The sequence below is a fragment of the Plecotus auritus genome, assembly GCF_963455305.1.
Source record: "Plecotus auritus genome assembly, chromosome: 2".
Taxonomy (NCBI): Eukaryota; Metazoa; Chordata; class Mammalia; order Chiroptera; family Vespertilionidae; genus Plecotus; species Plecotus auritus.
The window spans coordinates 32972599-32997641 of record NC_137771.1 but is presented as its reverse complement, the minus strand read 5'-3'; the positions used below and the strand labels follow the sequence as shown (position 1 = coordinate 32997641).

At 41.0% G+C, this 25043-nt stretch overlaps 1 protein-coding gene across 2 annotated transcripts in view; it reads left to right on the top strand.

Annotated features, from left to right (window-relative positions):
• The window catches only part of TCEANC2 (transcription elongation factor A N-terminal and central domain containing 2), a 40535-nt gene extending 20664 nt beyond the window's left edge, over positions 1 to 19871 (top strand). For both annotated transcript variants that reach the window (XM_080657629.1, XM_080657630.1), the window contains 2 exons: positions 11049 to 11242; positions 18843 to 19871. In XM_080657629.1, the coding sequence (XP_080513755.1) occupies positions 11049 to 11242; positions 18843 to 19031 (383 nt within the window). In that variant the 3' untranslated portion in view covers positions 19032 to 19871. The remainder of the gene's footprint in view (positions 1 to 11048; positions 11243 to 18842) is intronic.
• The last annotated feature ends 5172 nt before the right edge of the window (positions 19872 to 25043 follow it).

Below are 25043 nucleotides of genomic sequence, written 5' to 3'. Positions count from 1 at the left end.
AATGAAACTGAAAATAAACAACTCTTTCAAGAAGTTTCATATTGAAAGGAAAAAGAGAGATGGCAATATCGGAAAGGGAATGTGGGGTTGAAGAAAGTTGTCATTTTTTAAATAGAAGAGAGTGTAACCTGTTAATTGACAGATTTGTAGAGCGACCTTATCCAGGAGAATGGACTGGACTTAGTAAGGATTGACTGTGGTGATGAAGAGGCCAAGATGTCTCTCTTACCATCTCTGCTGGTTCTTCCTGACTTCAGATAGTCTCAGATCTTTTCCTTTAATTGTCTTTGCCATTTCTTACAGACACCTTGTTTCTCTTCTTCCCTTTATAGCCAGATTCCTTTAAAAATGATTAATAATCTCAACTCCCATTTCTGTTCCTCCCATTCCTTCTTCATTCAACCCTTTCCATGCTGACTTCTCTCACAACCACTATTAATCTCTCTCAGGACACGAGTGATTTCATTCTGTCCAAGTCCAATAGTCTTGTCTCATTTCTCATCTTCCCAGAATCATGACTTTTAGACCACTGATGGATCTTTTTTTCTGTCAACATAAATGATACTGAACATGTTGCCAATTCTTTATCTATTTTTTAAATGTTTATTTACTTCATATCCCTACCTGAGTTTGTAATTACTTATTTATTTATTTTTTTATTTACTAAACAGGAACCCAAGGCAGCAGGACCGTGTAACACATTTTATTTAGTGATGCATTTCAAGCATTAGTGTGGCATATAGCAAGAGCTCAGGATATATTCATCAAATGAATGAAAATGACAAGGTCAAATAAGATTTTCTCTATGACTTTTTCTAGCTTTTTCTATTCCTGTTTCTTGCCGTCTCTCTTTCCTCAGTCCTTGTTCCCTGTTCCCTATCAGGGGTGCTTTTCCATAAAACTCCGACCTCAGTCTTGCTGCTGCTTTAGAGCGTAACCGAGGCCTCAATTCAAACAGCTCTTGGATATGTATCTCCCGTCCTGGTCCATTTTTTAATATTAGATTTTTAGACATGTTCCAATTTATATTCCTACCATTTTTTAAAAATCTTACTAATTAAATAGGTTAAAATAGCATCTTGTTTTCATTTGCTGTAGAGAATGAGTTGTATTTATTGGCACTTTGTCTTTTTTGGTGAATTGTTTATGTTCTTTGTCCATTTACTGTTGAGATCTTATATTTTTCTATTTCTGAACTTTGTAAATGTCAATGTCATAATACTTTTAAATCCATTTAGCTACCTAAATTCTTTTAACCTGTTTATTGATTTCAGAGAGGAAGGGAGAGAGAGATAGAAACATCAATGATGAGAGAGATAGAAACATCAGTGATGATTGGCTGCCTCCTGTATGCCCCACACTGGGGATCAAGCCTGCAACCTGGCCATGTGCACTGACCGGGAATCGAACTGTGACCTCTTGGTTCATAGGTCGATGTTCAAACACTGAGTCATGCCAGCTGGGCCTAAAAATTTTTTAAATATATTTTTATTGATTTCAGAGAGGAAGGGAGAGGGAGAGAGAGAGAAAAACATCAATAATGAGAAAGAATCATTGATCGGCTGCCTCCACACCCCCTTCTGGGTATTGAGCCCACAACCTGGGCATGTGCCCTTGACTGGAGTTAAAGTCGGGACCCTTCAGTCTGCAGGCCGACTCTCTATTCACTGAGCTAAACTGGTTAGGGGGCTACCTAAATTTACAAAGAAGGAAACAGACCCAGAGAGATAAAGTGACTTATCCAGGGCCACATAGTGAGTTAGCACCAGAGATATGAGAGCCCAGTCTCTTGGGGCAATGTTATTTCTTGGTTGGCAGCAGGCTGCCATTGTGCCCTGGACCCTAGCCATATGTGCCTTTATTTTATTGGATCATCTGTATGGGTTCTGCCATCTGCTCAAACTCACCTCTTTTAAACAGAATTTAGTGCCCTTTCTTTTGTACCTCAAATATAAGTTTTCTCCTAGTATTCCCATTTTAGTCAGTGTCCCTAGCATTTTGCTCTGACATTAACTCTCCAGGTAGAAATGTTCAGCAGGCAGTTGGAGATGTGGGACTGAAGTTCATATGAGAGATTTAGACTAAAAATACATATTTGGAAGTCATTTGCCTGGAAGCATTTGCTTAAAATCACCTAAGTGGATGAGTTCTCTGAGTAAAAGAAAAGATTAAAGGGCTGAAGGATAGAACTTGGAAGATCCATGGTGGGGAAGTGGGAGGAGGAAGAGGAGCCAGTGAAGAGGCTGAGGGAGTAGAGAGAGAGTGGAAGAGTGCCAGGTCTTTTGTATTGTGACATGAAGGCCAAGGAGGAGAGTGTGTTAAGAGGCAAGGGAAATGAGTATCCTCACTGTTCTCACTGGGCAAAAGCCTTTGGACTTGGCGCTTAATGGGGCCTCTATGACTGGATACTTTTACTTTAAAGGAGCCCAGTGGGTAGGAAGTATCGAGTAGATGGCTGATGAGGCCGTGGAGTTAGGCCTTGTACTCTCAACCTGGTGAACAAGCATGCTTCACTTTGCAATGCTGTGTGAATGAATATTCTGGGAAAAGTTTTATGTCAATCATATTTATCTGATTTCAGATAATTTTTCATTTATGATTGATTAACAACAAGAAAACCTATACTTACTAAGTGCTTTCCCAACTAGGACCTCACTTGATCCACATACCAATTCTGGAAGGTAAATGTTGTTATTTGGCCAAATGGGAGAACTAAGGTTTAGAGAATTTAAAGTAACTTACCCAGGTTAGAAAAACCAAAGAATAAGTGACAAAGCTAAGATATTCTTACACCATGTCATACTACCTCCTGAAACCTAAAAATGCACCTTTGTCTATGGCAAGCATTTACTTGTTCTTCAAGATCCAGATGAAACAACCTATTTGAAGCTAAAAACGTTTGTTGAATGAACAAATTAGTGAGTGAGTGAGTGAATGGGTATGTGATTTGACTTATCCAAGATCATGGGATAAGGTAGTGGCAAGGACCTTTCAAATGGCCTTCTGGTCTCAAGTTGTGCCCTTGATTTCTATTTCTTCAGCAATCTTGAACTACTTATGGACTCCTGTATTCATTTTCTTTGAATAATACCGTAACAAATTACCACAAAGTCAGTAGTTTAAAACAGCACAGATTTATTATCTTATGGTTTTGTGGGTCAGAACTTCAGTACGGTGCTCAGTAGTTAAAGCATTGGCCTGCACAGTCAAGGGCACATATCTGGGTTGCAGGTTCGATTCCTAGCCCCCGTCAGGGTGCATGTGGGAGGCAACCAGTCGATGTGTCTCTCTCACATCAATGTTTTTCTTTTCGATTCTCGGTCAGGGCACATGCCCAGGTTGCAGGCTCGGTCCCCAATGGGGGCTGCAGGAGGCAGCCCATCAGTGATCTTTCTCTCTCATCGATGTTTCCATCTCTCTATCCTTCTCACTTCCTCTCTCTTTAAAAATCAATTAAAAAAAAAAAGAATTTCAGTATGGGTCTCAGTGGGCTAAAATCAAGGCTACATTCCACTCTGGAGAATCTGTTTCCCTGCCTTTTTCAGTTTCTAAAAGCCACCTATATTCCTTGGCTTGTGGTTCCCTTCCTCCATCTTCAGAGCTGGGGGGTCGAATTCTTCTCACACTTCATCTCTCTGACCCACCCTTCTGTCTCTTCTACCTTTAAGGAGTGTGATTAGATTGGGCCCACCAACAATCCATCCTATGTCAGGGTCCTTAATCTTAATCACATCTGCAAAGTCTTTTTTTCCATGGAAAGTAGCATATTGAAAGATTCCGAGGATTAGGACATGGCTCTCATCGGGGATCATTATTTTGTCTGCCACAAGCCCTCAAATTATGCCATGCTATTTCAGGTTCTACGATTTTGTTCTCTCTACTTCTTCTGTGAGTCATGCCTCCTTGAGTCATTGTTAAGACTCAAGATGACAATTTGCCTCTTTCTTGGTATTTGCTGGCCCCTTTGCTAGCTCAATTGATTCCTCTGTCCTTTTGGCCCTCCCTGGGATTCCCCTTCAGTACTGTCTTAGGACCTGTAACACTTCCATGCATTTAGTTTCTTTAGGTGTCTTTCTCCTGTGCTTAGACCTACCTGGAGCTCCTTGAGTACAGGGCTGCATCTTGGTCAGCATTCTATTCCAATGCCTAGCACAGGGCCTTGATACATACCTAACATTTGGTAATGTTTGTTAAATGAGTGAAAGACTGCTTCCTGCAGGGAATTTGGCTTAATGTGCTGGGAAGCAGAAACCCCCTACCCTTAAACCCAGAGGACTTAACTTAGATCATAAGACCAGCCAGTGGCACTGTTTGCTTTAAAACATAAAAGTTCATGGAGCAAATAATGACTTTTTGCAGATCATTAACTTTCTTGGTGTAGCTACTGACCAACTTGTGACCTTGGGAAAAGGTCATGGATCCTTATTTTTTTTTTCATCTGAATCAGAGGAGGTCGAACTGTATAGCCAAATTGCGTGCATTTGAAATCTGGTCCTGCCATGTCCTTCACAAGTTACTTAATCCCTTAGTTCCTCAGGTTCTTTACCTATAAAATGGGGGAATCACAACAGCACCTACCTCATAGGGTTGTCCTGAGGAGTAAATGAGTTGGAATGTAAAGCATTTAGCACAGTGGTTAACTGTCATCATTATTGTTTCCACAAAATTCCTTTTGTGATCTAAAATTTATTATTTTTGCCTTGTTTGTTCTAGAAGAGGGTTCCCTCGCCTCCCCTCCCCCCTTTCTCTTTTCCTGTCCAGACTGCCTTTCCTGCTGTCACTTTTTTTTTGGAGACTCCTTCCTCTTGCTAACAAATCTTATAGCCTTGCCCTTCCTGGCATGGTTTCCTTGGTATTGGCAGAGCCCCCTGGCCAGTCCGGGTGGGGCTCCTGAGAGAGTTATCTGTGGGTGTACTGCCGCCTGCAGGCAAGAAACATGGACTCCACTGCCCTGGCCCGAGAAGATGAAGTCTTAAGCCGTATGACTACCTCTCAAGTCCTCTTCTGATTTGGGAATAACAAGAAGGTGAACAACATTATCTCAACAGAGCCTTGTTGATCACTCCCTGTGTTCCAGTCCCTAATAACAGGGAAACACAGAGTGTTAGGAGTTAAGTGTACAGGCCCTGGATTCAGGCAGGCCACTTGTATCAAATCCTGGCTTCCACACTTACTAGCTGTGAGACCTGGGGCATGTTATTTTGCTGACCTTTAGTTTCTTTTTTGTAAAATGAGATATAAAAATAGTATTTAATTCATTGTTTAGTTATAAAAATTAAATGAAATAATTCATATGAAATCGAGTAGTAAGCAGAAAGAATTCTTAGCAATGGGTAAGAATTAGGAGCTTTTGATTTCCCCAATGCCTTTGGGTTCAATTCTTTACAGTGTCGTTCCATTATTTTGTTTGCAATTGTGTGATTTTACCAATTAACTGTATCTATATTCAACAATTTGAAAGCTAAATTTAAGTTTTTTAATTTAACTTTGATTGAGCTCAGCAAACATGTATTTACTATTCTGTGCAAGGCACTATTCTGGGACCTGGGAATATAACTTGAAGTAAAGTATGGCTCCTGCCCTCCAGATGTTTGAAGTTTAGAAGGGAAAGTGAGCATTTAAACATTCTCGGCTGAGGCAACAGTGAGCCAAGGCACAGAAATGTAAGAAGGCCAGACAGCCTGAACCAAAACGAAAATGTGCAAGCTGCTCTCTGTGGCTAGAACTTAGTGCATGGAGCTAAAGGGGTAGGAGGGTTGGGTTTGAGGGGAGGGAGAAAAGAGGGCGACCTGGTGAGAGGTAAGGCCAAAGAGTTCAGGTCATTCAGAGCTTGAATGCTATACTTAGAAATTAATTTGAGGGCAGTGGAGAGAGCCACTGAAGAGTTTTTGGTAAGGGAATGATGTGATAAAATTGTGTTTTAAAAGGTTATTTTTGACATCAGTATAGAGGTTAAATTGGAGAAGGCCAGACTGGGTGGGAACAAAGGTTGGTTAATAAATCTTTGCAGTAGACCTGTAGAGAGGTGATTAGGACGTGAATCAGGGCAGCAGTGAGGATGAAGAGGGAGCTGAGGAGGGAAAGGGAAAGATATAATAGATGTTAAGGAGCCTAATATGATGGGTGAATGGTGGTGCCATTGTGTGAGGGACTGAGGGGGATAATAATGATTTCCATTTTCTATTTTTGAAATGTTGAGTTAGAGGTGCTTGCAAAATAAGCATGTAGAGATGTCCAATAGGGGACTGGAATTTGGAATTTGGGCTAGAGATACATATTTGGTAGTCATCTGCTTGCGTATAGTAATTGGACCACAGGAGTGGGTGGGATTACTCAGGGAAGGCAGGTGGAGAAACAAGAGAAGAGCCCAAGGACAACACCCCAGCTGGGGTTCACAGATAAAGGCTGAGCAAGTCAGCCCGCAGAAGAGATAGAGAAGGAAGAAGAGAACCAGTAACAGGTGGTATCTCAAAAAGCAGTGGAAGAGAATATTTCAGAATGAAGAAAGCAGTGTCAGATGCTATTAAAGGATCAAGTACATGAGGTTGGAGAAGGTCCATTGGTTCGACAAATAGAGGACTCTGCGAGATTTCTGTGTCTTCAGTTCTCATATATAAAGCTGGATCAATAGTGCCTTTCTTGGAGAGAGAAGAGGATAAGGTTGGGAACAGATAGAAGGATCTCTGTTCCAAAGCAGCCTGAATGCACCTCTATTACAGCACACCTCGCACTGTTAGGATTGCTTACAGGTTGAGCCCACCCACAAGATTGTGAGCTGGACTGCATAGGCACACCCAGTCCCACCACTCAGAAGAGACTCACTAATAATTTCATTGTCAATTCTTTTAGACTTTTCCCTCTGTAAATAAACACGTGTTTATATGTATACACAAATGTAATTGAAAAAAATACTGGCTCATACTGTGCATGTTCTTCTAAGAACCTGTTTTTTCCACTTAACTGAATAAATTAATCATCTTTCTGTGTTACTATATGTTGAGCTATTCTAGTACTTAGTAATTGCAAAATATTTATTGTTTAAATGGACTATAATTTATTTAACCAAGTGAATCTTTAATGATGAGCTTCTAGGTTGTTTTAGCTTTTCACTATCACAAACGGTACTGGAATGAATATTTGTGTACACATACCTTCTTTGCATACCTTGGTGCAAGGTGAGTGTATGTCAAATTCCAGGGACTGGGTCTTTTCCATCTCTGTACCATCAGCACCAGGCATAAAGTAGGTGCTTTGTAAAAGTATTAAAATGACCTGAATTTAGGTCTTGAGGTCCTCCAGTGTCTTGTTTATCTTTGTATTTTTAGCATCTATAACAGTGACCAACAAAATTTTGCTTGCTAAATGAATAATCTCAAGAATATAGAGAACTCTGCTCAGAAAAGAAAAGTATTGAGTAGTGGCCAGCTTTTAAGTGATGTGTGTATTTTAGACCACCTCATAAGCATTGCCAGCTAGGAAGCACCCGGAGACATTTATTCCGAGTGTTCTGCATATTGTGATGAGTGTCGATGTATTCCTTTCCCTGGGCAGTGGAATGGCTAGATGAAATTTCCAGGTAGATAATTGGTTAGAGTGAGAAGTTAAAGACTCTTGTCTTGCCTTCAGAGTTATATTTCTTTTTCACCTGCAGGATACCCTTCACAGAATCTTAAAAGCAGGAGCATATTCTTGGTCAGCCCTGCATGACTAGTGCCTAGGATACAGAGATGGGCCTTCAGCAAATGTAGAGGGTAAGGGAATCATTAAGTGTTAGGCTATATGGTTGGCATAAGCTGATAAACCTTTTAAATGGTTTTGACCATTTCCCCAAATTGAAATCCTTTTTCTGCTTCCTTTTGTTCAATGATGACTCTTTTTAGTATATATTGAATTCTTGTATATAATGAGGTCTATTCCTGTGCTTCATTTTTTTATTCATTAGGTTTATTTTCTGGTGCTAGTTCATATAATTTTAACTGTTGTTTATAATATGTCCTAATCTTCTATATGTATAAAAGGCTAATATGCAAAGTGTCCCCTTGGAAGTTCGACCAGGAGACTGGGAGTTCGATCACTCACTATGATGTGCACTGACCACCAGAGGGCAGTGCAGAATGAAGGAAGGCCCCGGGCGGCAGCCAGAAGGAAGGCCCTGGCCAGCAGCCAGAAGGCCCCTATCGGCCTTGATCTCCAGCCAGGCCTAGGAACCCTATCCATGCATCGGGCCTCTAGTATCTTATAAGGCTACATGCTGGATAATTCCTCTTTTCCAAAATAGTATTTTAGACTTTTACCCATTTATATCTATACTAATAAAAGGGTAATATGCTAATTAGGGCAGACGTCTTCCAGATGACCATCCGGATGTCCTTCCGGACAAAGCTGCAGCAGCTGCCTGAGGCTCAGGCAAGCTGCGGATGGCAGCTGCCACTGGGAGGGCCAGCCTGAGGCTCAGACAAGCCATAGATGGTGGGTGGCGGATGGCGGATGGCGGATGGCGGCTGCCACTGTGAGGGCCGGCCCAAAGCTCAGGCAGCCGCGCCCAGCTGCGAGGCCCAAGGCTCAGGCAGCTGCATGCACGGCTGCAAGGCCCATGGTGGCCGCCAGTGGCAGCAGCAGCAGGGTGATGGGAGTGGCACCTTCCCCTGATCGGCCAGGTTGCCTCTGACAGAGGGGGACCAGACTGCGGCTTAGGCTGGGGGCTGAGGCAGAGGCGGTTAGGGGCGATCAGGCTGGCAGGGGGACAAGGTAGGGGCGATCAGGCCAGCAGGGGGCAAGGTAGGGGCAATCAGGCCGGCAGGGGCCAAGGTAAGGGCGATCAGTCTGGCAGGGGGGCAAGGTAGGGGCAATCAGGCCCACAGGCAGGCAGAGGCAGTTAGGGGTGATCAGGCAGGCAGGCAGAGGGGTTATGGGCGGTCATGCAGGCAGGCAGGTGAGCGGTTAGGAACCAGCGGTCCCGGATTGTGAGAGGATGTCCAATCTAAACTGGCAGTCGGACATCCCCCGAGGGGTCCCGAATTGGAGAGGATGCAGGCTGGGCTGAGGGACACCCCCCCCCTTCCCGTGCACAAATTTTGTGCACCGGGCCTCTAGTTTCTATAATAAGTCTAGAAATACTGCTTGTCTTCTAATACAAACAGCCTATTGAGATTACATTACATTTACAAATTAACTTCAGTATTGGCATTCTTTTACTAACTTTTCATCATATAATATAGTAGTTTTCCCCTTGTTTTACATATTTTAGTAAAAATAAGTTATTCTTCATGTGGGCCTGTCTCTCCACAACACTTATCGAACCCACTCTTCTGATCCCTAGCTCCTGCCATGGTGCTGTCTGTTAGAGGTACAGAAATGAACAAATCACAACTCTTACCCTCAAGGAGCTCTCTTTGGTGGACAAGAGAGATAACTGGTCTAATTGCAACTAATTATAATAATTATTGTGATAAACAAAAGCCCAAGGTGCTAAGGAAGCACAGAGGAGACATACAACCAAGCCTAGGGGTGTTAAAGAAGACTTCCTAGAGGAGGGACTGAGTCTGAAAGGCAGAATGGAAGTTAACCAGATGAAGGGGGAAGAAAGTATTCTAGGCAGACAGAATGTTTATTGGAAAATATGTTCAAAAGCAGAGACTTTCAAAATATTGAAGTGTTTTAGGAGCTACAAGTAGCTGGAGTATAGATGACAGTGGGATGGTAGCTGGAAATGAAGCTAGAAAGCAGGTGGGAGGGTGGCAGATGATTGAAGGGACTTGTGTGACAAGATATGAATTTGGATATAGAATTGAAAGATTTAAGTAGAGCAGTGAAATGGTCAGGTTTATGTTTTAGGAAAAAAAAAAACCCTAAAAGAGAAAATCATAAAGTTAAATAAAGACCTTTCTGGCTACTATAGAAGATGGCATTAAGGGGCTCCAAATGTATTGCATTTAGTAGTTTGGACTCAAAAGCCTGTTTTAATCTAAAGCAGTCTGTGACCTTGTTCCCCTTTTTTAAAAATGCCATTGACTATTATAGAAACCAGGTCTGTTGTCCTGTAGAATGTGCCACATTCTGAATCTGTTTCCTCATACTATAACCTATTCCTCTGCCTCTTATATTTTCTATAAACTGGAAGTTAGCATTGGATTCTGGTTCATCTTTTCTCTGGGAGGAGGGGCAAGAATATTTCATAGGTAGGGGTGTGAAATGCTACCTGTGTGTGATGGTGCCTGTGTCAAATTGATTAGTGGTTCAGGTCATGACAGCTCATTCCTCCATTATAAATTTTCCCATCAACCTTTTATTGAATGAATTGATCTACTGATGATTAGCACCTGAGTGAATTATTTCATCATGGGCTACAATTTTTTTTTTTAATTCTGTCAATCTTTTTACATTTATTAGCTGAATAAAGAACATTTCCTCGCCCTAGCCAGTTTGGCTCAGTAGATAAAACGTCAGCCCATGGACTCACCAAGGATTTGATTCTGGTCAAGGGCATGTACCTTGGTTGCAGGCTCAATCCCCACCCTGGTCAGGGCATGTGTGGGAGGCAACTAATCAATGTGTCTCTCTCACATCGATGTTTCTCTCTCTCTTTGACTCTCCCCCTCCCATTCACTCTCTCTAAAAATTCAATGGAAAATATCCTTGGGTGAGGACTAACAACAACAACAAAAAACATTTCCTCAATAGCTAGAGCTATTTGGTTGTTCTGAAATATAATATGTACCAAAAAAGATAAGAAAAATGCTTAATTCACTTTCTTATATTGCAATTTTTGGATTAAGGAGTTGGTACCTTAGTTGTTTTGTTTTAAGTATCTTTTGGTCGTGTTTCTATTTTATGACTTAATACATTGGCTAGTCCAGTGATTCTCCCTCAGTGATTATCATTATCTTGTAATCCCAGTCTTTGAGAAATGGTCTTCATTTGCACAGAGCCTTAAAATCCTTAGGAATGTGAATGATTTTCTAAGTGCCATACACACATCAGTCCATCTAGTCCTGTACTTTTCAGAAGACAGAACCACCTTTCCTTTGGTTTCTCTTCTCTTGCTCCAGGTCACACGGTGAATAAGATGCGTCAACACTCAGATTCAGAAGTGGCTTGTCTTGCCAAAGAAGTTTACACTGAGTGGAGAACTTTCATTGAGAAACATGCAGATAGACCTTCTATTGAAGTCCGAAGTGATTCCAAAACCGAGGCACTTAGGAAAAATGCCCAGAAATTACTCTCAGAAGCGCTGGAATTAGAGGTAATGTCTGGTTGTAATGTGATTATTAGGAGCTCTTGGTTAAATGAGCCTCACATTTTCAAAATGAATTTACATAGTCTTAGTGCTGTGGCTTTATTCTGTTTTTTCTTTAAGGGTTCTGGATTTATAATCATTCTGGGAGACAGTGTTATAGAAAGGAACTAGCAAACCTGAATTAAAACCCTGGCTCTAGTACGTTCTAGCTGTGGCACCTTAGGCAAATCTTTTAACATGAGGCCTGATTTTTTTTAAATGTATATATTTCTTTATTGATTTCAGAGAGGAAGGGAGAGGGATAGAGAGATAGAAACATCAATGATGAGAGAGAATCATGGATCGGCTGCCTCCTGCATGCCCCCCACTGGGGATCGAGCCCACAACCTGGGCATGTGCCCTTGTCTGGAATCGAACCTGGACCCCTCAGTCCGCAGGCTGACGCTCCATCCACTGAGCCAAACCGGCCAGGGCAAGGCTTGATTTTTTTTTTAATTGTAAAATGGTTATTGTTCCTACCACCTAAGGTTATTGGAAAGAGTAAATGGACTGTTTATACAAAAGAATAGTATAGTGCAGCCTTGGGCAAACTACTGCCCGCGGGCCGGATCCGGCTGTTCTATCCGGTTCTCTTGCTCTCCCCTCCGCTCCTTTATTTTGAATTTATATTAGTTCACACAAACACTCCATCCATGCTTTTGTTCCAGCCCTCCGGTCCAGTTTAAGAACCCATTGTGGCCCTCGAGTCAAAAAGTTTGCCCACCCCTTGGTATAGTGCCTGGTGATTACAAGTCACTTAGTGCATGTTGGCTCCTTCCATTTATTTTATTTTTATTAAATATATTTTTATTAATTTCAGAGAGGAAGGGAGAGGGAGAGAAAGATAAAAATATTAATGATGAAAGAGAATCATTGATCGCTGCCTCCTGCATACCCTCCACTGGGGATTGAGCCCGCAACCCGGGCTTGTGCCCTGACTAGGAATCGAACCTTGACCTCCTGGTTCATAGGTCGACGCTCAACCACTGAGTCACGCTGGCTAGGTGGGCTCCTTCCGTTTAAAATTTGTTCTTTTTCCACTGAAGCAAAAATTCTGGAATGGACTCTGTTATGGAATATCAGTGGCAAAAGAAATAGCTGTCTATTGAAAAGATTCTACTCCCCCATTTTTTGTACACATTCTAAAGCATATAATCATTTGGCTAGACATAATTCCTATCATCTTCATAGCCAACAGTTCAGATGACATTAGGCTTGAGGTACACATGCTAGAAGGATTTTTGCTCATTAACAATAGTATTAATCACCATCATCAAACAAATTTTATATGTCAATTTATACTCTGGAAAAATCAGACATATAACATTTATATATTTTCTCCTTTTTAGGGTATCCCTATCAAAATTTCTTTAAGAATAATATTTTTAACAAAGAAGCAATGCAGAAGTCTGATTTAAATGCTAGATCTGTTACTATATTCTCTGAAAAAAATATTTTAACCTTTCTGTCTCAATTATGCATCCACAAAAGAAGGGCAAATGAACTCATGGTATATTATTTACTTTTTAAAATATAGTTTTGGATTTTTAAATACACACTTAGAAAATGTGAAAAACATAGAAAGGAAAAATAAGATCACCATTGAACTTACCACCCAGATATAATCTTATTAGCATTTTGGTGCATTTTCTGTTTGGTAAATTATTATAACTTTTTAAATGAATGCTATAATGTGATTTCCCCAGATTATTAAGAGCCAATTATATGCCAAATGTTCTATAAGATAGTTTTATTGATTATTTAAACAACATTGCAGAAAATTAACAATAATTTACATTTATGTTGTCTTTTTCATCTTGATCAATATCAGTTAGTATAATTTTGTATATCCTTTTCTATATATGGTTACTTTTTCATTTTTATAATTTTCAGTGTTATTTGATAGTTCAGCAAATTGCTATGCTATTAAGTTTGCTTTTCTTTTCCTAAAGGAAGCTTTAATATGAATATTAAGCCCTTGGAAGAGAGAAAAAAATATGAAGGTTGTAAGTCTAAATAAATAACTTTCCAGAATATTGATTAGCCAACAAGACTTGCTATTTGATATTTTAAATAAAGTTTATTTTTTAAATCAAAATTATTACAGAAACATAGAGTATGGGTATATAATATGTAGTTAATGTGGTGGTAAATTCCAGTTCCCTGTGGTATCTTTTTAAGTAAATTATAATAACGAAGCAATGCTTGTAAGGATTAATGAGCAGTTTGCCTACTATATTAAACTCCATAATAATTATCCTTTTAGTTTATCCATTAATTATCCTTTAAATGGCACATCAAGTGGTAAGCACTCAAGTGTTTCAAAGTTAAAAAAGTGATACATTCGTTAGTGCTTTCCAACATAATTGGAAAAAAATATCAGATTAAGCATAGTTGAGTGGTTTTGTTCCCAAAGAGTAAATTTTAAAAATTAAAAGTATGCATCTTTCTTTCTTCCTTGGCCAAAAAAAAAAAGAATCAATCTGTGTTTCTTGCATAAACAGTATTTGACAATAATTTGATCAGTTTGATATGTTGAAGAATTATAAACACTTTTGCATAAAAGTTAACTCTTAGCACCTATTATCATCTGAAACATTACCATGTTAGGGTAAATCAGTGACCCGTCTAATTCAGTATCTGGTCTTTGACAGTAACCAATGTTGAGTGCATTCAAATCAGACATCCAATCTCCACAAATGTACTTTATCAGGCAGTAGTAAACCATTGGGTAAGTTATTGGCCCGGTGACTAAAAAGCCTTTACAATCTGATCCTAGCATGTGTTTTTACAGATCTACTCATTACATTTTTTGTAGAAAATAAATGTTTTCATGTTATTTGTTTTGGTTATATTCTTTTGTAGTGAAAACCACAGATGAGGAATATACACACAGCCAAATGTATCTCTTTATTACTGTATAGATCTTGCTTTCCAGATTCATAGATTGTTTCCTTGTTCTTGGAATAATGGAATAGATGAATAAAAACTCCATTGTTGAGACCCTGGCTCCATTCCCCTTTACTTTCTCCCTTCCGGATCTTCTTTGTTCTTCCCTACATTTTAGATCTTTCCTCATATGAACATCCCCTGTGGTGTCATTCTCTTACTTCCCCTTCCTCATTATCCACTCTCCTTCCTATCTCATGGCCTGTGATCATTTTCCTATTATGTCATTAAAAAAAATGAACCTGATTCTCAAAGTGAGCCTGTATCATTAAGAGTTATGAAACACTGGCTGGTTGGCCCAGTTGGTTGTCAGATGGTGCTAATGAGATCCAGGTCAGGGGTACGTCCCCATATGGGACTGTTAGTTTTTTCTTTGTTTAATGGCCTCAGACTGCACCTCTGGCTTTGACCAGCTCTTTCATAAATGTATTTAAGTGGCCAAAAAGGAGTGTGGGTAGATAGGTACAAATCCAATCATGCTCTGTGTGCTACAACTCACACAAAATTTGCTTCCAGTGGATATTCAATTCAACAAATGTTTAGTACTGCTATTACTAGTGCCAGGGAGAATGCAAACATAAGTGAGTTGCATTCCCTATCTTAAGAAAGCTTACTGTCTCCTGGCTGAGAGCCTGTAAATGACTAATAGAAGGCAAGATGAAATATATCTGAAATGGGTACAAGCAAAGGGTGTAGACAAAGGACAGTATATGAAATCCGATAGGGGAATCTGGGAAGGTTTTATGGAAGAGATGGTAATTGAATTGGCCTTTGCAAGAGGGGTAGGATTTCGCTAACTTGAAAATACATATAAAATAGAAACATTATATTTCATATCTTATTTGCTATGTGTCGGATGTTATTGAAAGAGCAGGAAAGGAGGGAGGTTACATGGGGCGGGGGGAAGGACATTCATTTAACGAATATTTACTGAGCTCTTACCATGTGCTTGTACCTATGCTAGGCATGGGGAATTTAGAAATGGATCCAGCACATTATCATCCCTAAAAGGGCTTATAGGCTTCTGAAAGAGATAGACAAATAAACAGTTACAGTACAACGTGGGAAGTTCTACATTTAAGGTACACACATAAAAAAGACCTTGTTCCCTTGCTTTCAAAGGGCTTACAGATGTGGCAGACATCACTAATTGATTATGGCACCATTTCCCACTGAGGCCAGAATTCTTGATGAAAGAGCTCTAGGTGGTCATGTTTTATATCTTTTCCCAGCTATAACCAATTTTTCTAGGATTGGACAACTGAATAACTCACAGGTACAAATAGATAGGGAAGGTAAATCAGATTCTCTGTCTCTGAGACATGTGAACTAGGAAATGCTAAGAAAACAACAGTGGGAGTGTTGGAACAGAAGTTGGAGGAGTTATGAAGAAGCAGAAGCCGTGGGTAGAAATGTGTAGAATATGGGGAGAGAATAAGGCAGTTAGAATTAGTAGTGAGTAAGGCAAATGGAGAGGAGCAAAAACCTATGGGGAGGAGACCAGGAAGATCATAAGACACAGAGAAGGGATATGGTCCCAAAATGAATCCCTAGGTTTCTTGCAGCGTTCCTATTCCCATTTCTACAAGTGCATTTCACAGCAAAGCCCCTTCTCAAGGCATCAGTGAGACTCTGGTCCTTTAGCTAAGTCCCAAAAGGGCTTACCTAAATCACCAGGTTAGGACCCATTGGAAAGGACTCAACAATTTGGGTTGGTTTGGATTATCCAAGGGCAGTTTTAAATTCATTCACTTTGTGCAATGAACTTTTATACAAAAAGGTACATGATGAATTATTATCCTGTATAACTTACATTTTAATATCACTCATGTTTTTCTTCATTTCTTTATTCTGATTGGCCTTCATTTAATAAGAAGGCATGGATGAGAATTATTACATGCTTGCTCCCTGTTCCCATCACATTGTTGGTAGAACACCTATTCCACTACCCAGTGGTTTTCTGTGTACGTGCAGTCGCCTTTCTAGACTGTGATTCCTGGATGGCAGGGGCAGGTCTTTTCTGCTCAGTCTCCCTAATACCCAGATCAGGCCAGACTCAGAGTAGCAACTCGGTAACTATTTGCTAAATAAAGTATGTATGAGTATCCATTTATGCAAATTCCAAGGCATTGTCAGAATTCTTTTTTAAAATATATACTATAATTCAGTGGAATGGCCATGATCTGTTTTGCAAAAGTATATATACCCTTTTTCCCCAAACAACCATTCCCCTAAAAAAATACCCACCTTTTTCTTGACTGTTAAACTAAGTGAATCTCTAAACAGTGACTAACCATCCTCACATGGATTGAGGAGCCTCTCTGGCAAATGTTGCTGGACAAATGCTCACCATACAACTGGCCACCCTTCCAGCCTTCTAAAGTAACCTGCTTCCAGGGCTGCCTCAGGCCAGGGGCTAGTTCGCTGCCCACCCAGGAGGCCATGAAAAGCTTGAGATGTCTGGGTTCTGGAGAGCCACGGCGTCAAGCCAAGTCTACTCACCCTAGCATAAGCCTAATCAAGTCAGTCATCAGGACCACAAACTTCCCGGAAGGTCTTTTGTCTGCTATACCTCAGCAGATGTCTGGGCCTACATATTCATTCTCTGTCCCTCTCTTTCTCTCTCAGTCCTATTCTGCTCACTGCGGTCCTTATTTCTTCCAAGTTTCTTTTTTCTATTTGTTTCGGTCTATCTATTCCTTATATTAGGGTATTTTATCAAGTGTCAGGTGACTCTTTTCTATTTTTGGTACACTTTTTTCTTAAACTTTTCTTTTTAAATAGTGTATAGCCCTGGCCAGTGTGGTTTGGTTGGAGTGTTGTCCCAGACACCAGAAGGTCGTGGGTTCGATTCCTGGGCACATACCCAGGTTGCAGGTTTGCTCCTCAGTCAGAGTGTGTATAAGAGGCAACTGACCAATGTTTCTCTCTTTCATCAGTGTCTCTCTGTGTGTGTGTGTCTATCTCTGTCTCTCCTCTTTCCTCCCTTCCTTTCATTCTGTCTAGAAATCAATGGAAAAAATATCCTTGGGTGAGGATTAACCAAAAAAATAATACAAATAAATAAAATATAGCAAAAGTACACAAGAGATATATGTACAGATCAGTGAATTTATCACAAAGCACGTGCCTACTTTACCTAGCCAGACCCTACTCATTCTTCAAGTCTCAAGTTAAACAGCATTTCCTTTCAAAGCCAGGCACTGCCCTCTGGGGTTGGGTCCCTTTGCTGTAGCTCTGCGCCCAGCATGTATTCCTGTCCTCTTTCCTAGCACTCGGTGCACTAATAACCCATGTTCACTGCTTCTTACTGGCCTGTGCTCTCCATGGAGTCACAGACAGTGCTGGCCTTATTCACTGCTTTTTCCTCTCCCCAAACACAGAGCCTAGCACATTGTAAGTGCTGAATAAACATTTGAATGAAGGGGGGAAAGCAAGTAAGAGAGAAAAATTTGTGTCCTGTATTCAAGGAACTCACTGTATTCTAGGAACTCACTATCCAAAAAATGGATAATTGTAGTATATTGTGGTAATGACTAAGGGGAACTCAGGACATGTGGCAGCCCAAAGAAGAACTTTCAGTCCTCTGAGCTAGGATTTGCTTTCTTGTATTTTGCTTTTTAGCTAAGTTTTGACATACAAATAAGAATGTATTTCCTAGGGAAAGTGTACCTTGAGGGAACAAGTATCTGTGTAGCAGATAGAGGTGTGTGAAAGCAGCTTAGTAGGCTCATGCTCGGCGGTGCTCAGGACTAGAGAGGGGATAGGCCTGGAAAGGAAGGTGGGGCTGAGGAGCCCCCTGACCAGCAGCCCAACCTGGCTTGGATCCAGACCGTGTGGACCAAGTCCCAGACCTGTCCTACTTTGATTATGTCTTCGACCTTAGGAGGACTTGGGCCTGAGCCACACCACCCTGGAATTGCTACAGGTCCCATCCCCTAAGTCTGCTGTGCTTAGCTGACCCGGCAAGCATCTCCTCAAACTCTACTGGTCAGTTAGAATGTTGAGGGGACAGTCAGTGCAGTGAAAGGGCAGAAACATGAACTTTGAAGTTGGGGCTCCAGGTCAGAGTCCCAGCTCTGCCTCTTAGTAGTTGTGAGACCATGAACCTTTCTTTACCTTTGAACCCATTTCCTCATCTGCAAAATGAGACAATAGGAGTTGTGAGCATTAAATGTGAAAAGTGATCTACACACATGTTAAGATCCAGATCCAGTGTTTCTGAGATGCAGTAAGGGGTTAAAAGGCACTTTTAAAACAAACCCCAAAAAAGTATAAACTGTTACACTGATTTATTATCCTTGGTCTTTGTTTCCTGGTTGGTAAAGTACAGGGCCCAGTACCCGTTGCTTAGTTCAGGCCAGTTTCCTGTTATAATGGCAAATATTACCACCCGGCAGGGGTTGTGAATGAGGTCCCTGTCACAAAGCACATGGCCTTGTTCCTTAATTGCCAGGGTGGAATTAATTTGCTCTTCCTGTTTCTCTTGTGACAGGAAGTAGATGTCCTTGAATTTCAGTTGATTAATGGAAGCCTCTGAGCAGAGTGCTTCAGCCTCTCTTGTTTTTAATTCTTATGTGTTGCAAGGCCCTAATTTGATAATTTTGCTGTTTTTTAGATGGATCACCTACTGGTTGAAAATATTGAGCGGGAAACGTTTCATCTCTGCTCCCGCCTCATTAATGGGCCCTACCGGCGGACGGTGAGAGCCCTGGTCTTCACATTAAAGCACCGAGCTGAAATCCGGGCTCAGGTGAAGAACGGCTCGCTGCCGGTCGGCACGTTTGTACAGACCCACAAAAAATGACCTGAGGATGGTTTTAACCCTGGGCTGGGCAGAAAAGAAAATGTGCCCCTCTCTGCCATTCAAAGACTCTTTTGAGTTTGGGTGATGGCTGATGCTGGCTGCGCTAAATTTTCCCATGGTGCCATTCCTTCAGACAGAGGATGCAGAGAGCCCTGGGAGACAGGCCTGCAGGAAATGCTTCATTAGCTGTAGTGTGCTGGTGCTGCCTAACAGGACGTGCACAGGCTGTCACTAGGAAGCGCTGTACGGTTGCCATCACCCAACACAGCAAAGGGTGACGGATTTCACTGTGAGTATGCCAAGGACACCTCTAAACTTCCCCCATGTCAGGCAGATGAAGTTACTACTTTATTTCGCCACCCTGCAGGTAACTGAAACTCAATTACTGCTGCCGCTCACACAGTTCCATCCCCCTGAGTTTAGATGGCTCTGGTGCCTCTCAGAACTCCCCTGTCTGTTCTCTTTGCTCTACCCCAGGGGTGAGCCTGCCAGAGCCAGCCAACTACCCCTTCTTTCCAGAACTCACTTATCTGAATGTTTCAGCTCTCCCTGGAAGACCTTCTGTGTTGGTCTTCGGAGCCCCCATGCTGAGGCTCCTAATGAAGAACTGGCCTGTAGCATCCCCACTCTCAGGCTTATTTGAATATGTGACACTCTCATTTTAAGGTTCTGTAGAAGCTACATAATGAAATTCCTCTTGAAATGAATTACTGTAGTGAAAAAAAATCCATGCATATATATTTTAAAATAAAATACCTCTACATAGGCCTCTTGGAACAATTATGTAAATGATATTTGCTTTTTTATAAGTAATAATAAACTGGGACTTTTTTCCCCCGTAAAACAAAAGATATGGCTTGTTCATTGAAAAGTGTTTTGGGTTGAGAAAAAGTATAGTTGATGAAAATGAAAAATTATTGCAAAGAATTTAGAGAAATAGTAAGACCCAAGAAAGGTTTTTTGAGCTTAGGGGAGACTTGGAGCATGTTTGTAATCTGCAAAGAAGGAGCTAATAAAAAGGAGAGATTTAAAATACAAAAAAAGAGGGGATGGGTTAAAAAGCAAGCACAGAAAGGAAAAGATTAACGTTGCCTGTTTAATCCTCTCATCTGTTGTGTTAGTAGATATTTTTTCAGTTTTTTAATATTTCTTCATTTATTCAGCAATCATTTACTGAGCACCCATTCCACGGAGTACTGTGGATACCTAGCAGGAACTGCAGATGAGACCCTGAGGCTCACCAGGCAGAGGTATCTTGTTTCATTTCCCACTGCTAGGAAGTACTGAAGCTGGAATCATAATTAAGCACCCACCAGGTGCTCAGCACTGTGATAGACATTTTAATAATAATATCCAATTAAAGATCAGGAAAGTGAGTCCCAGAATGGTTTAGTAACTTACCCAAAGTCACACAGATAGTGAAAGGCAGAGCTAAGGTTCAAAACCCAGGTCTGTTTGATTGGATCCAGTCTCCCAGGTTCATTTCATTCACTCTCTTATGGTTACATGCAGATGACACTCCAATTTGTATCTTCAGACCGTACATGGTCCCTCAGTTTCAGATATATCATCCAAGATGTCTCGAGGGCTTCTCAGCTATAACATGTCTTTTCTCACTTGGCAGTCCTGGTAGCCCAGGCATTCTTGCTAGAAGCCAGAGTCCTTACCCAACCAGGTCCTAATGGTTTTACTCATCACATATATTTAGAACAGTGGTTGTCAACCTTTCTAATGCTGCAACCCTTTAATAATATAGTTGCTCATGTTGTGGTGACCCCCAACCATAAAATTATTTTCGTTGCTACTTCATAACTATAATTTTGCTACTGTTCTGAATCGTAATGTAAATATCTGTGTTTTCTGATGGTCGCGACCCACAGGTTGAGAACCGCTGCTCTAGAGCCTAAGACCATTGGAAAACACAGATCTTTACATTACGATTCATTAACAGTAGCAAAATTACAGTTATGAAGTAGCAACGAAAATAATTTTATGGTTGGGGGTCACCACAGCATGAGGAACTGTATTAAAGGGTCGCGGCATTAGAAAGGTTGAGAACCACTGCTTTAGAATCTCTTGCCTCTTCTCCATCTCTAGTACCAATTTAGGACTTCATCCTCTGTTGCCCACATGGCTACATGGCTTCCTAGCTGGTCCCTTTGTACCCAGTCTTAACCTCTTCAAATTTATCTTCCTGTGCTAGAAACAAAGTAGCATATCAGAACTGGAAATCTCATCTTGTCACTCCCGTCAAAGCATTCACATGCTATTTTCGTCTCTAAAATGCTACTCTCTACCTAGTTCCCTATGCTTCCCCTACCATAATATCCTGTGTATTGTTCTATAGGTATCCACATGTTCTGTGGTTGTGCTTTTGATTCTGTCTCCCCACTAAAGGTAACACAAACTCATGGACACAGCAATATGGTGGTTACCAAAGATGAAGGGAGGGTTGGGGGGAAGAAAAAGAAGATAAAAGGGTCAAATGCATGGTGATGGGAGCAGACTAGATGTTGGGTGGTAAGCACACAACGCAGAATACAGATGACATATTACAGAATTGTACACCTGCAACTTACATAATGTTAGTAACCAGTGTTACCCCAATAAATTTAGTTGAATTTAAGCTTCATGAAAGCAGAGTCTTTGTTTTGTTCCCTGTTGTATTTCCAGCACCTAGAACAAAGTCTGGTACAAACTAGGTCTCCGTAACTATAGAATAGTTGGATGGCTACTTGTGGTGTACAGAAAAGGCATCTAATCCAATCAGGTAATACTTCCTGGAGGAGGTGATACCTGTGTGCAGTCTTAAAGGGCAGAAGTAGTTAATTGGGTGATTGAGGCATATGCCTGACTGAGAAAGCAAAATATGGAAAGACTCAGACCTGTGAAATATCTGGAGGGTGATTGGTGTGGCTTGAGTAGAGGAAAGCAGGGTGAAGAGTAGATGGAAATGAGGCAGGAGAGGAAGGCAAGGACCAGGACCAGATTTGAAGGGCTCTGAACAACGGGTGAAGGCGTATGGACTGGTTCTAAGCAGGAACTGGTTAATTTTTGTTAACAGGCTGTGAAGAAGAAGCTGGAGCCAGGGAGAGAGACTGGGAGTCGGGAGCTTCATTTATAAGCAACCGAAAAGATCTGCTAACTTAAGGATCCAGAGTAAGTTGAAAACAAATTGCTCTGTGGCTGAAAGGTTTCGGTGGTGATAGTTAGAAAGTAAAATGATTGCAGAGATGTGCTTTGGAGATTTGGAAAGTAGACCGTGTTATTTGTGGCTGTTTTTTCCTTGATGCATGCTCAGAATTTCCATGAACACTAATGGAGCTGTTCTGAGTGCTTGCTGAAGGAAAGGAGGCTTGCAGATATCCATCCAAGCTGACCCACCCACTAAGAAGCACTTCTGAGCTCCAGCCTGTTAAAAAGGAAATGTTCAGCTCCTGCAGTGGGGTGAAAAAGTTCCTAGGACCTCTGAGTTACCTGTAAATCTAGACATGAGTATGTCTCCTAAATGTGTTTGGTTGCTAGAGGAAGTTTGGGAAATTAAATACTGTTAGAGTCTGCTTCAGCAGCTTATTGATCCTTTTCTTCTAGTGGTTAAATCTGAGGTCCTGAGTCTCAATTTTCATTCATCCATTCATTCAACAAACTAATGTTGCCTATCTTATGTGAGCCAAGGACTAGACTGGCACTGGAGAAACTGCAATAGATATCATTTCTACCCTTGAGGAGCCCTTAGTCTAGTGGGGAGGCAGACACATAAGTAAATAAGTACAGTACAGCATACTAGGTGTTTATTGTAGATATTGATTTAAAATGTTGAGAAAGTGGAGAAAGGAGTGATTAATACCATTCTAAGAAAAGATAAAGTCTTCACAGAGAGTTAATGTTTGAACCAAGTCTTGAAGGATAGATAGTTCTTAGCAGAGGGATCAGTATGTGTACAAAAGCCCAGAGGTGTAAAGTGTACGCCTTGTGTCAGTAAAGGCAAATGATATGGAGTGTGGAGGCATAGAGTTCTTAGGCATGGTGGAGAGAAATGGGGCAAAACAATTAGCCAGGGCCTTAGAGGCCTCGTGAAGAAGTTTGGACTTTGGCCTTCAGGTAATGGGAGGCTCTGGGGAGTTTTTGAGGAGGTGAGGGAACTAATAAAATGTGCATTTAGAAAGATAAAAATGTTCTTACATAAACAGATACTTTAGAAAATTTTTCAAAACTTAAAACTCCCAACGATTTATGGCAAAGGAAAGAGACACTCAAGATTGTGTAAATTAGATAATTCTTTTTTTTTGACAAATGAAGTTTAACCAAACAGATATCATTAGAGAGTCGCAGGTTTGAAAAATGGCAGGAAGCTCAGATAATGCATTTACTATGTTCATTGGTGAAGGAACAGGCAGCTGGCCTTTTCTCATTTAAGGGATATCAGGTTCTTACACTTGTGCCTGTCAACCTTGGTTTTCTTTTGCCTGCAGCCTCAGGCCTCAGAGCCTCATTCTGAGATTTGTAATGTGTTTTGGATGTGTTTATCACAGCCATATGGGACAAAGGCTCAGTTTGTTACTGCCCATTATTGCTATCAAAGGGAGTCCATCCAGAGAACAAGGCTTTGGGAGCGTCTATTAGTTCAGTGACACTGCTTTGATTTCAAAAGCGCAATGGTTTGATTGGATGACATTGTATTTTCTTTTAAATCAACCAAAATGATATAATTGCTGTCAGGGATAGGCTTACCCATAAGCTAAGGAGGTTAGTTTCAAGATTCAAGAAGACCAGGATGTCCAATCAAATGCTGCTTTTTCTTCTTGTTAAAATCACTCATTCAGTGCATATTTGAGTTCTTATGGGCCAGATCCAAGAGTCACAGGAACAAGTAAGACATAGTCTCTGGCCCCAAGAAGTTCGAAATCTAGTAAAGGTGAGTGCCAATAGATGAGTGGTCGGCAAACTCACTATTCAACAGAGCCAAATATCAACAGTACAACGATTGAAATTTCTTTTGAGAGCTAAATTTTTTAAACTTAAACTTCTTCTAACGCCACTTCTTCAAAATAGACTCGCCCAGGCCATGGTATTTTGTGGAAGAGCCACACTCAAGGGGCCAAAGAGCCACATGTGGCTTGCGAGCCGCGGTTTGCCGACCACTGGTCTAGATAAACAATTTAAAAAGGCTAATGATATGAATTATGGGAGTTCAAAGAAAAGGAAATAACTCAATAAATATGTTAGAAGATGCCCAACCTCATTAGTAATCAGGGAATGGCAAAGATAAATGTTGTCTTTAAAGACCTAAAGGATGCAGCGATAGTGATCACCATTATGTCTCTCTTTAATTCACTGCTCTGGCCCCTACAAAAATCAGAAGGATCCTGGAAGATGGCGGTGAATTACAGCAAAATCAACCAAGTGGTAGTTCTAATTGCAGCCACTGTGCCAGTTGTGGCATCTTTCTTGGAGCACATTAACATGTTCTTAGGTACATGGTATGTAGCCACTGATCTGGTCAATGTTTGTCTTTTCCTTCCCTATCAGAAAGGAAAGTCAGACTTCATATTTGCTTGGAACAGACAAAAATATACAATTACAGTCTTGCCCCAGGGCTGTTAACTCTCCCACCTCTCACAGCCTAGTCTGAAAAGACCTGTACCACCTAGACATCTTGCAGAACATCACATTGATCCACTACATTGAAGACATGAGCTAATTGGGCCAGATGAGCAAGAAAAAACGAGTATATTGGAAGCCTCAATGAGACACATGCATTGAAGAGAGTGCAAGAACACACTGAAGATGCAGGGGCCTCACATATCAGTGAAGTTTTTAGGGGCCAGTGGTCTGGGATATGCCAGGGACATTCCCTCCAAAGTAAAAGACAAATTATTGCATCTCCCACGCCCCCATTAAGAAGGAAGCACAATGCTTGGTAGGGCCCTTCGGGTTTGGAGGCAGCATATTCACACCTGGGAATACTGCTCAATCCCATATCGTGGATGACAAAGAAGGCTGCCAGTTTTG